The 12,738-nt window shown below is 49.7% G+C and overlaps 1 protein-coding gene across 9 annotated transcripts in view; it reads left to right on the plus strand.

Annotated features, from left to right (window-relative positions):
* Window positions 1-12,738, plus strand: part of Drc3 (dynein regulatory complex subunit 3) — a 44,229-nt gene that overhangs the window by 13,841 nt on the left and 17,650 nt on the right. For all 9 annotated transcript variants that reach the window (XM_028856499.2, XM_028856497.2, XM_037201607.1 and 6 more), the window contains 5 exons: window positions 421-587; window positions 5,838-5,984; window positions 9,025-9,144; window positions 9,721-9,833; window positions 11,809-11,983. In XM_028856499.2, the coding sequence (XP_028712332.1) occupies window positions 421-587; window positions 5,838-5,984; window positions 9,025-9,144; window positions 9,721-9,833; window positions 11,809-11,983 (722 nt within the window). The remainder of the gene's footprint in view (window positions 1-420; window positions 588-5,837; window positions 5,985-9,024; window positions 9,145-9,720; window positions 9,834-11,808; window positions 11,984-12,738) is intronic.

Below are 12,738 nucleotides of genomic sequence, written 5' to 3' on the forward strand. Positions count from 1 at the left end.
AGATTCCCAACTACCACCAGGAGGTGTCAGAGGACATACATATGAACATGCAGTAGATGGAAATGCTAAGCACGTGGGAAGCAGTCTTGCTAGAACATCCACAAATATAAAGGAAAGGCCATTTCCCAACTCTGCCCCTGCTTCCCAAGTACATGTTTAGATCTACTACTGGGTTCTCTCATCCCAGAACTGACAGAGCGGAGAAGACTTCCCAGTCAGAGGGGAGCTGGCAGAACCGGACGGATGGCAGACAGAAGGTTGCAGGAAAGTCCATCTGATTCTCCTGGAATCCCTGAGTCAGCTCCTCCGCTACATGTCACTCCCAAGAGCTCTCAGCAACCTGACGGTTGTTTCAGGACCACCCCTCGTCTAACCCAAGCAGTGTATCCTCAGACCCCTCAGAGTCCTCCTCCTTTTCAGATTTGTCCTTCAACAACATCGAGACCATTGAGGGGCTGGATACCCTCGTCAACCTGGAGGACCTGAGCTTGTCCAACAACCGGATCTCCAAGATGGACTCTCTAGATGCCCTGGTGAAGCTGCAGGTGCTGTCGCTGGGCAACAACCAGATCAGCAACATAATGAATGTGAGTACCAGGCCTGGGACCCATGCGCAAACACAGCAGGGCCCTGGGCTGCGCCAGAGCAAAGGTCTATGATGGCAGACACACAGTACACCCTTTTCCTGGAAAGATCAGACATCCAAATTATTCCACAAGGGATTTGAAAGCATGGAAAGACCATGCTTAATCTGACAAAATCTTCTCTGGGTACCAGGTTGTGTGGCCTCCGCTGCGGTCCTATCCCTGCTGAGTCTCATGCTCACGTGGCAAACCTTTGCTGAAGTGAAAGACCTACTGGACGTGGGGCATTTGCTCTATGCTTAGTGAGACAGAGATGGCAATGTATGGTCCTTTGGGGGTAACCAGTCGTACCCACATCATCTAGACAGAAATGACAGGAAGTTAGTGTCTCAAATAACAATGAAGCAATCCCTGTGGGTGGTAGCAGGGCAAATGTGTCTCTATGACAGCAGACATTGTTGGGAGGTAGGCTACCCCCAGTACACATCACCGGGGGCTCCCAGTAGGGAGACACAGCTTAGCCTCTGGTAACAACTACTGAGTGCTATGTCAGAGGTGATCCCATTGCTTCTCCAGCTTAGACATCAGTCCAGGACTGTCTAATACCTTTCAAGATTCCATTTCCACATATATCAATCAGATGTCCTGGCGATGCCCCAAAATGGCTCACCTGAGCAGAAGAGTGAGTCAAGGCACCAAGTTATTGCCCACACTTAACTTGCTGCCTTGACTGTTCATCAGAACCAAACTACAGAGACAGCATAGTCCTCACTTTGCATGTCAGGCATGAAGATCTAAGCCAGAGTGAGGTGCAAGCTTTCCAGGTCTCAGTTTTCTCACCTGTCAAATAGAGAGGTGACAGTGGCCCACCAGTCTAAACTAAGGTGAGGTGATAAGCAAAAGTGCCTGGTGCTGGAAGAGGCTGTTCTCTCTCCCTCCCTCTCCCCTCCCCCCTCCTCTCATCTGTGTACCCCACTGTGAGCCTTAAAGTCGTGTCCTCCCAGCCTCTGCCACCTGAATGCTGCATTACAGGTGTGAACTCAGCTTTGGAGCAGGTTCTTAACACACCGAGGCCTGTTGTGGCTGGTATTTGCTGAGAGAAGGTCAGGGATGAGAGTCAAACCTGATTCCAGTGACTACATAGTGTCCAGGACAGCCAGGACTACATACTGAGACCCTGTCTAAAAAAAAAAAAAAAAAAAAAAAAAAAAAAAAAAAAAAAAAAAAAAAAAAAAAAAAGGATGAGCGCCTCTATCTAGCCAAAGGAGAAAAGGTGAGTGAGCAGCAGCTAGAGAGGCGCCTGGGAAGCCTGCAGGGGAGAGTCAAGGGTGTGCAGGCAGCCCGGGAGCTGAGATCTTGTTGCAGACAGCAGCATCTAGAGAAGTGTCAACATGGAGGCATGTTCAGGGCAGGTATGTACAGGAAGGAAAGCCACCATTGTCAGGGCAGACTGGAGGGGATCATGTGAATGGTCAGTTGAGCATAGTATCACCTAAAAGGATGGTGCCTGAAACAAAGAAAAGCTGGTCTCACCTGGCTGGAGGCAAAGCTCAGGCAGGGACTTGGGTGCAGGCGGTTGGCCTAGGAGGTGACTTCTGGAAGCTAGAGCGAGCCGCTGGGGAGAGGGAAAGTCAGCATTGGGTGTCGCTGAGATTGCTGCTGTGGTGATAGGGACTTAATTCTACTGGGCTTCCGGAATATCTAGACCGCCTTCCAAAAGGGACTCCCTAGTTGCTGGAGCCCTCCTGAGGACTGGTCTTCAATTCTGTCCCCAAGCAGCTGCAGTCACTCCGTGGAGATTAGCTCCTTCCCAGCCTGGGGGTGGGCCTCTGGGGCCATGAAGACCTTGCTGACACAGAAGACAAGGTGGAGTGCTGTCAGGAAAAGTCTGTCCCAGCTGAAGTCAGAAGGAAGCTAAACATCTGCCACAAACGGGCACTTGGTGTGTGGTCAGCGGCATAGCAGGGAAGGAACTTCTCAACAGGACTCGGGCTCGCCATCCTCGCCATTGTATTCTAGCTGTTTATCCTTACGGCATCCTTGCTTGTATATGACAGGACAGAGAGAGGGAGAAATCTCTTCTCTGGTGTCCGTGTCCCTTCAGGCTGCTAGGCCACTGAAGGCTCTGTACCTACCCTCAGACCATGTCATGTGTGAGCATAGCCTGCTGGGCAGCTTAAGTGAACAGCAAAGTAAATCAAGCATTGACTGGTCATTAGTATTGAAGTCTGCCTGGTGGGGCCAAACCCCAGAGACTGATAGTCTCGGAGGTTCGCTGTGTACAACAGGTCAGAGGATTCAAACTCACCAGAACCCTTTCCAGATTCAAGCCCCAATTATCCAGTCCCCTCTCTGCTCTGTGAGATAGGTAGCCCCAGCACTGCCCAGCAGGGTGGCCAAGTAAGGCCTGGAAGGTGTGGCTAGCAGAGTCAGCCAGTGCTAGCTGTCTGACTTGAACTAATGACTTAGATTCTGTGTCCATTCGCACATCTATACAGTGTGACCAATAGGAGACCTCAGGGTTGCTGTGAAGACTGAATCGGTTACAGTACTATCTGCCTAATGCAGGACCCACACATAGCAGGTACACAGAAAATGATAGTCACTCAGGAATTCTCAGGTTCTGGGTTAACCCCAAATAGCCCTTTTGTTTTCTTTATCTTTTCTTTCTTTCTTTTTAAAAACTCACTGTGTTTTAGCTCTGCTAGGGATGTAATCCGGGGACTTGTGCATGCAAGGTCCATGCTATACCACTTAGCCAGAACTCCAGCCTCAAACCTTGGTGTTGAACATTTACTATCAGTTTCTGCCTCGGTATGTCCCGCACCCGGGATCTCAGCATGAATCACCACCTTTGGACACTGGAAACGCTAATGGAGCTGAGGCCTTACCCAGACCTGGACAAAAGAAGATGGAGAGGTTATGGAGGCTGTATCAGAATGCCCCACTCTCAGCCGAAGACTGTAGTGTTCTGCCATGCTGCCCTGCAGCACCTGGGCGGGTGAGGCCTCATCACTCTCTCTAGTAGGGTGCTGGGTGCCAAGCTCTCTGTCAGTACTCTAGATGTACTTATAGCCTGTCTCCAAAGAAAGAGAAAAACAGATTGTTCATGGAAACCTGCAAGATATCTGAGATATCTAGGCCGAGTGTTCCCAGGCATCCTCTCCACCTAACCAGACAATAATCTTTGTTGCTTGACCCAGAGAAGCCTGACTGACACCCCTTAGGCACTAGCTTTAAAAAAAAAAAAAAATTATTTTACTTTATTATTCTATGTGTATGTTTGTAAGTACACAGATGAACTTCTGTGCACCACTTTCTTGCAGAGCCCATAGAGGCCATCAGATGATGTTAGATGCCCTGGAACTGGGGTTACAGGTAGTTGTGAGCCACCATGTAGGTGCTGGGAATCGAACTCAGGTCCTCTGGAAAAGCAGCCAGTGCTCTTAACCACTGAGCCATCTCTCTCCAGCAGGCACCAGCTTTTTTTTTTTTTTTTTTTTTTTTTGCCTAGAGTCTTTCCTATTTATTCAACATCTAACTACACACTGTTTTGTAATTTATTTGTTGGGGTTATTTTAGTACCTGCTGATTGCATTCAAAACACAGCCAAGTAATCCTAAGTCAGAGCACAGAAGCCTCAGTTTTCCTGCCTCTTCCCCACACCTGAGCTTCTTCTAAGTTCCATGAGTTACCCTCCAGGCATCCTGTGTTCAAGCATATGTGTGACTGTCACATTTGCCCAGCTGTCCTCCAGGCACCTGCCTTCAACTGGCCCCTCTCTTCTCCAGGCAGCACTGGCACAGCAGACGGGATTCCCCACCCCACTCCCCTTGCTGGATCACTCATCATGAGGCCCTGGTTCCCTAGGGTGGCAGTCAAGGTCATTTCTAGCTGGTGCCATCGCATGCAGGATGTAGTGTGTGTCTGTGAGCAGGGTGGAGTGGCTCAGGGTTCTCTACATGTGCACCATTCCATTGTAAGGTAAACTCCTGGAGTGGGGCTGCTAGATCAGAGGGCATCCTGCTTCTTTGCCAAACTTGTCTAGTGAACTGGAACTGTTTGCAGACCTCCCTCAGAGAAGGGGCTGCCTGCTCACTCTTCCCCACTGCCGCACATTTTGTCAGCACCTTTTTTTCTCTCGGTGGCTAAAAGATGTAAAGGGGCTCGAACTTGAAAAATCTTGTAGAAATTAAACCAGATACTGCCTTCCTCCATAAACAAGACTCCAGTGGCTTCCATAGTTTTTAGGACACATTGAAATTCTTCCTGAAAGCCTGGATGGTCTTCCAGGAAGCAGCCTCTGATACTGTCGTGTCCGTTCGTCGTCTCGTCCCTGTCCCCACCACCACCACCCCACACACCACACACCCCCCCACCCCCGTCTTATGTCCTTCCAGCTGTCCCCTCCCCACTGCTCTGCAGCAACCTCGCTGTTGGTGGCCCTGCAGGGCTCTCGCTGCCTCAGGCCTGTGACTGCACTTCCCTGGCTGGGTCTCAGTGAGGGTTTCTAGTGCTGTGATAAAAGCACCGTGAGCAAAAGCAACTCGGGGAGGAAAGGGTTTCTTTGTCTACACATCCGCATCCCAGTCTGTCATCAAAGGAAGGGCAGGGCAGGAGCTGCTGCAGAGACCTTGAGAAACCTCACCTGGCTGATGCACGGCGCAGCGTCTGTGTTTTCATGTTGCTGTCGTGCAAGCACGAGCCACGAGGTTGGTCTCCTCGTTTTACTAAAACCAAAGCATGGGAAAAATAACCCGCACCCGGTGGAATGCTCCTCCTGCTGTTGTTCAGTGAAGGGAGGGTGAGCCAGGCATCCACCTCCGTTTAACGTAGGAGACTTGGGACCTTCCTGTGGTTTTACTATCTAAAACATCCCCCTGTGGTAAGTGGATGCTCACTCAGTGAGTGGAATTGCCTCTTGCTGACTGCTTCTCCTAGCTTACTTCATGTGGCCGTCTTACGATGCACCATGTCATTCTGCCCATTTGATAGAGGAGGGAATCAAGGCTCACACACTAGACTGATCATTTGCCGAAAGTCCCTCAGCTGGGATTTGAGCTCTCCTTGTCTGATTCTTCTGAAAGTTTGTGGCTGGTCTCAGGACTAAAGTCTGCCACAGAAGCCACAGACCCTCACCTGTCTGTGTGGAAGGTGCCCTGGCCAGGCTGTAGACTCAGGAAGGGTGTAGAGGGGAGGAGCCGTTATGTGCCACTCTAGTTTTGTGGCAGACTTCTGCTCCCCCCTCCCCAGGTCATCTACCTGCGCCGGTTCAAATGCCTACGAACACTCACCCTCTCTGGGAACCCCATTGCTGAGGCAGAGGAGTACAAGATGTTCATCTATGCCTATCTTCCTGACCTCGTGTACCTGGACTTCCGGCACATTGATGAGCAGGCAGTAAGTATCCTGGCCCTGTTCCCAGTTCTGCTATACAGTCTTTAGGGCCCAAGGTTTCGAGAGACAGTGAGGCTGTCTCCCCATCTGTGGTTAAGAGAAGATGGTTCCTGGCTGAGGCCTCTCCACACCTCTACACAGCCATTCCAGAGTGGCTTCCTGCCGTCCCAGGCCCCTTCCACATATCTCGAGGGCTACCAGGGAGCTCCTGTCTGTTTCCCAAGTGAAGACTTTAAGGAGAGTAAAGGAAGGTGAACAGTAAATTGTTGTGATCCTGAGCTGGTGGCAGGGCCAGACTTACCCCAAGCCTGAGCCTGGGAGCCGTTCCACAGCGACCCCTGAGTGTTGTCACTCCAGGCTGTGAAGGCCTTGCTCTCATCCCATCATTCTGGAAGCACATGGAAACTAGCACCCAAGGGAAACGATTCATGCACAGTCTCCCAGTCAGTTAGGGTTCATGTAGGAGTTGGCTCCAGGAAGTTGTTCTTTCAGCCCCGTGCTCTGTGTGTGTGTGTGTGTGTGTGTGTGTGTGTGTGTGCATGCTTGTGAGGCCTTTAGTAGCAAGACCATGAAGTTTCTCTATGTCAGGTGCTAGGGAAGCAGAGACAGGAGGATCCTAGAACTCAGCCTGTCTAGCCCACTTGACAAGCTCCATGCCAGGGAGAGAGCCTGTCTCAAAAACAAGATGGATGGCTCTTGAGTAACAAAACTTGATGTTGCCCTCTGGCCCCCATACACACACATAAACTCACATGTACACCCACCCACCCCCAAAACACACACACACACACACACACACACACACACACACACACACACACTAGACAAAAATACATTTGCATGCTAATGAGATGTAGGTAGCTGTTTATTTTTACATAAAAATTAAATCTTGGTGAATCTAGAGAGCTGGCTCAGCAGTTAAAGGTACTGACTGTTCTTCCAAAGGACCCAGGTTTGTTTTCCTTACACAGTGGCTGACAACCCTCTGTAACTCCAGTTCCAGGAGATCCAACATCCTCTTCTGGCCTCCACACCACTGCATGCATGTGGTTCACAGACATACATGTTGACAAAGCATCTGTGCACGTAAAATAAGTAAATCTCAAAAAAAATATTTAATTAAATATCATGGGGAGGATGAGGCTGGAGAGATGGCTCAGTGGTTAAGAGCACTTGCTGCTCTTGCAGAGGACCTGGATTCAGGTCCCACCACACATATGGTGGCTCATAGCAATCTGTAACTGGATCCCCTCCAGTTCTAGGAGATCAGACATCCTCTTCTGGCCTCCACAAGCACCAAGTATACATACAGTACACATTCATACATATGGTGCACATGCAGGCAAAACATTCATATACACAATAAATGAAATCTAAAAAAAAAAAAAAAAAAAAAAATGAAGGTCAGGTGTGGCAGCACACGCCTTTAATCCCAGAACTCAGGATGCAAAGGCAGGCAGATTTCTGTGAGTTTGAGGCCAGCCTGGTCTGTCTAGTGAGTACCAAGCCAGCCATAACTACACAGAGCCTGTCTTAAACATTAAATCTTTACTAGATATATAAACTGCAAGATGCAGAGACTCTTCAACAGTTTTAAGAGTTGATCCATATTTTGATTTTCTAGTTCTCAAGGGTAAGAACTGCTTTGCATAAACACATAGAACAAAATGGCAGAATTCTGCTTACGGTCATTTCAGAAAGTATTGAGAGGTCAGCAAATGGTTCAGCGGGTTAAAGGTGCTTGCTGTGTAAGCCTGGAAACTCGGGTTCAAGCCCCAGAACCCACATAAGGCTGAAGAGAGAGAAACAACTCCAAAAGGTTGTCCCCTGACCTACATTTGCCCCTTGGCACATGGTCCCCCCCATACACATCAAACATATGCAATAATATTAACATCTTAAAAGAAAACTTTGAGAATTCTGTCCTAATCCCAAGTCAAAATTCATTTAGTGAAACTTGTCAGCAACTCAAACAGCATTTTTTTAAACCAAGCATTCTAACATAATACAATTAAAAAGTATAATAATGATACTTACAAACCAAAGAATGATGGTCATTATTTTCTGCAGTTAAACAAGTATGTTTCTATAACATCAGGAAACTTTACACAGAAAACAACACCATCTCAAATCTGGGGTGCAGGCCAGGGTCAGGAAGCATGGTAGATAACATTCATGTACACATAGGGTGTGCATGGTTTCTATTCAGAACCAAGACTACAGTGTAGTCATATAATTCGGCATGGTTAAGCAAGGCCAGAAATATCTGGGGTCCATTATACACTTGATTTTAAATTAAATTTTGGTCATTGTATTTTCAGGAAACTTTTATTGTTGCCAGGTGTGTGTGTGTGTGTGTGTGTGTGTGTGTGTGTGTGTGTGTGTGTGACCTCCACATTCAGTTACTCCATCCAGTATGGGATAGCAGCCCTCAACTTAAGAAGCCGAGATTTAGGTGTTAATTTGAAATGTGTCGTGGGCTCAAAAGCTTGAGTGTATGATGCCCTTCAAAAAGCACAGGACAGGGGCTAAGGGTGAAGTTCTGAAGTCGAGCACTCACCCTAGCATGAGGTCTCGCGTTATATTTCCAGCACTGAAAAAGGTCACAGGTCAGCCCTGCATCGGCAGTACTGTGCTCAGGCGTGGTCTCGTGGATTTCAGAAGTTCCCATCAAGGGCAGCAGCACACGTGGCCCGCATGGCCTCCCATGATTCAAAATAAATAATGAGTAAAAGTTCATAAAAGCAGAACTCTGTCAAGCAGGTGGTGGGACTCCCCTCCAACCATGATGCCTGATTTCAAACTGGTGCTGTAGAATTCAGGAAGGGGCCAGGGGCACGTCAGGCTGCTTCAGGGCAGGCTCTTGGGGCACCTCCAGTTCTGGGATTCCCCTAGGCATTCTCATCTCCAAGGCTTCATGCCTTTCCCAGCTTTTACGAAAGATACCCTCCAACACACTGGCCGTGCTAACAAGGCCCGAGGGTGTGAGGCTGGAGGGACCAGACATCCTTTGGTAACAATGCCGTTCCCGTCCTTGCACCAGAAAGAGATGGCGAAGCTGAAGCATCAGTACAGCATTGATGAGCTGAAGCACCGGGAGGCACTGATGCAGGCCCGGCTGGAGGATGAGCAGGCCCGGCGGGAAAAGCTGGCGGAGCACAAGGTACCACCCAGAGCTGCCCTGGACACAGAAGTACCGTGACAGTGCCAGTCACATTAAACAAAGATCCACAGGGGTCCTCAGACTCCCAAAACTTGTAAAGCGTACCACGGTCACCAGACCTGACACCTACTCTCTGCCTTGCCCAGCCCCTATCACCATGTCCGGTCCCCCTCCCCACCCCCAAGCCCAAAGACATGGTCCTAAAAAACACTTGGTCCTAGTGACTCCTTTACTGAAGACCCTCGAGCTGGCTCCCATCCCATGCAGTTACAGTTTGGTCTTCAGCTCTGTGGCCCCGAATCTGTGGCTATGACCTGCTGGCTTCCCTATGACCAGCCCCAGCTCCCTGTGAACCTAGGCAGAGCGGCAGGCCACTTCTTGGAAAACAGCCTGCAGCTCTGTCTTCTGCATCTCTACACATATCCTCCCTGGGCCTGCAACAGCACCACACACTTGCCTTCCTGGGAGGGAGGGCTGTAGCTCAGATGCATGGTCCCCCCTCAGGAATCCTTGGCTGCCTCAACCCTCATAAGAGCCTGGCTCTGGGTCACCATGTCTGGGTATTTTGATCCACAGTTGGCGTTCATTGACCACTTGGATGGCTCCTTCCTGTTTGACAGCATGTATTCCGAGGATGTGGAGGGCAACAAGCTCTCCTACCTGCCCGGGGTTGGTGAGCTCCTTGAGGCATATCCTTTCTGGGTCACTGCTGCCTCGCCAGCTTGCCTTGGGCAAGTTCATTTTACTCTGTACCTCAGTTTCCCCATCGTTCATGTGAGACCCTGGTAGTTAAATCTCTGCTGGCTACATGTATGCCAAAGGCCATTCCAGTCAGACCAGTTGACCTTTGTGGGGCATCGCTGTCCAGACTTCTGCAGGCACATTGAGTGACAGCTGCTGGCTGGATCTGCCATGCCTGGCGAGCTGCGTTGTCTGAGATAGGAGTAGGGAATGTGTTTCTACATCAAGGATCTCCACCGGCTACATCACTGCCCTTAATCCACATCCCCTTAAGCATCCCACCAGGTGGCTGCCATTAGTAACCGCAGAGGTTAAGTAGTTTGTACAGGATCACTCTGTGGGGCCAAAGAGCTTGCATTTGTCCCCTAGCTGGTCAGAGCCCAAGGATGTAGTCAGCACTTGTCACAGATAGTGGCAGTGATCATGAGAGCCAAACCATGGGCTTCAGTGGTAAGTGGGAGATGGAGGGGACTTCCGGGATATGAGGCGCTGTGGAGCTGAGGGCTTCTAGTTGAGACAGCCAGTCCAGGTAGGTCTGTGGGGCCACCAACACTGGTGTCAACCGCCAAGAAAACTACAGAGACAAATCTCTAAGACCGGAAGTGTTATTTGGGAATAAAATCTGAAACTAGAATTGCAGTTTGGGAAAGGTCAGGATTCCCCAGGCCTGCAAAGTGACTGCATTGTGCAGTTTCATGGTGCCAGCAGCAGTCATGGGGTACAGCTGGTTCTTTTCCTAGGCTGGGCATGTGAGAGTATGTAGCTGGCTGACCCTGTGATAACTCCTATGTGAGAACCTCCATCCATGGCCTCCCAGCTCCTCTGGCCAGCTTTGGTGAGCACCTAAAGGCAGAGCCTAGGGCTGGAGAGATGGCTCAGAGGTTAAGAGCACTGACTGCTCTTCCAGAGGTCCTGAGTTCAATTCCCAGCAACCACATGGTGGCTCACAACCACCTATAATGAGATCTGGTGCCCTCTTCTGGCCTGCAGTCATATATGCTGTATACATAATAAATAAATAAATCTTTAAAAAAAATAAAAAATAAAAAAATAAAGGCAGAGCCTAGACATTGGTGGCCGCATGGAACCTGACAACTTTCTCAGTCCAGCCCTCTTCCTCAGAGACCCATGCTCTCAGCTTAAGCACTGTGAAGCTGTGAGGTTTTGGAGAGGCATCCGATCTCCTGAACACATCCCCACAGCATCCCTAGGACCCTCTGGGTTTGCCTGCCCGAGCCCTGGGACTCTTTTTTGTTTGTTTATTTGTTTTGTGACAAGGTCTCGCTTTTGTAGCCCTGGCTGGCTTGGAACTCACTCACAGAGATCTCCTGCCTTTGCTCCTCACCTCTAAATTCTGGGATTACAGGTGTGTGCCATCATGCTCAGCCTCCAAAGGACTCTTTGTGGTGGCTTCCTCAATGCCCTTAGCTGAGGTAAGGACACTGAGGCCCAGAGAGGTAGCTTGCTGGGATGGATCTCAGAAGCAGCATTGGAGCCATGACTTGAACCTAGGCCGCCTAGTTCCTCTGAGCTCAGATGAGCCACAGGACAGGCCCCTCCCAGAAGATTTCTTTTAGAGATTTTCATTTAACCAGATATTTAAAAAAAAAAAAAAAGGCTTCAACTCATTCTGGCCAGGTGCTTCTAGCTCTCCCCTGGACCCCCAGTCCTCTGGAATTCTCTTCTAGAGCCTTTATCTGTGCTCCCGAGTTCCTTGGTGCAGGTAGAGATAGATAACTACCACGTTAGGCTCCAAACGGCAAGCCCCAGCTCCCCGGCTCCTCTGTCTCTCCTTCTGTCAAAAGGACCACCTGTAGCCTCCACAGTGTTCAGCATAGCATGCTCTGCAAGGAATTGTCAACATTTTTGTCACAGTCCTGGTAGCCTGCTCCTGAGCCCCACGCTTCCTTAACCGCCACTTACCTACAAGGACAAATTTGTCATCATCTGCCTGAACATTTTCGAGTACGGCCTGAAGCAGCAGGAGAAGCGGAAGCTGGAGTTAGACACTTTCAATGAGTGCGTCCAGGAGGCCATCCAGGAGAACCAGGACCAGGGCAAGCTCAAGGTTGCCAAGTTTGAGGAAAGGCATCTGCTGGTAAGCCCCCTTCTCCTGTGCCAGGCTGCCAGGACTCCCTCACTGTGGAGGGTCTGCAATGTCCGTGCCCTCTGGGGGTCCCTGAGGCCCCAAGTCTCTGTTCACCTGCCAGGGATCACAATTTCACCAAATGGCACCACACACACACACACACACACACACACACACACACACACACACACACGGCTCCACTGAGCCAGCACAGAGCCGTGGGCCAAAGGCATTCTCACCTGAGTGAGCAGAGTGGAAGGGGGCGTCTTAGAGCTCTGAAAGGCTCTCTTCCAGAGAAGGGCCAGGGAACTTGGGAGGTTCCTGGGGCCCCTCGCGGTGCCTTGGGGTTTTTAGTGGCGTGCGTGCTGCTCGGCACCCACCGAGTCCCTTCCATCCACAGCCTGCTCCTCACAAGCCCCTCATTTTAGCCTCGCCTTGCTTTTGCTTGTCTGGTTTACAGCCATTCTGCCACTGTCTCTTCCCCTCGCCTCTGTGTTTTAAAGGATGACTTTATCACGGCTCTTTATAGGTTGAGTTAGCAGCCCTGGGTCTTGGAAGTCACTTCAGAGTATCTTTCTCAGCTTGCTCTTTATCTTGACATTTGTACATGGTACTTTTGTCTTGTGGAGTGTTTGTGGAAGTCAGGCAGTCTGCTGCTAAGCATATTATATCCCTAGCATATCATTTTTTGTTTTTATTATTATTATTATTACTTTTTTTTTTGGTTTTTTGAAATGGTTTCTCTGTATAGCTTTTGCCTGTCC

Source organism: Peromyscus leucopus, chromosome 8b (assembly GCF_004664715.2).
Source record: "Peromyscus leucopus breed LL Stock chromosome 8b, UCI_PerLeu_2.1, whole genome shotgun sequence".
Classification (NCBI taxonomy): domain Eukaryota; kingdom Metazoa; phylum Chordata; class Mammalia; order Rodentia; family Cricetidae; genus Peromyscus; species Peromyscus leucopus.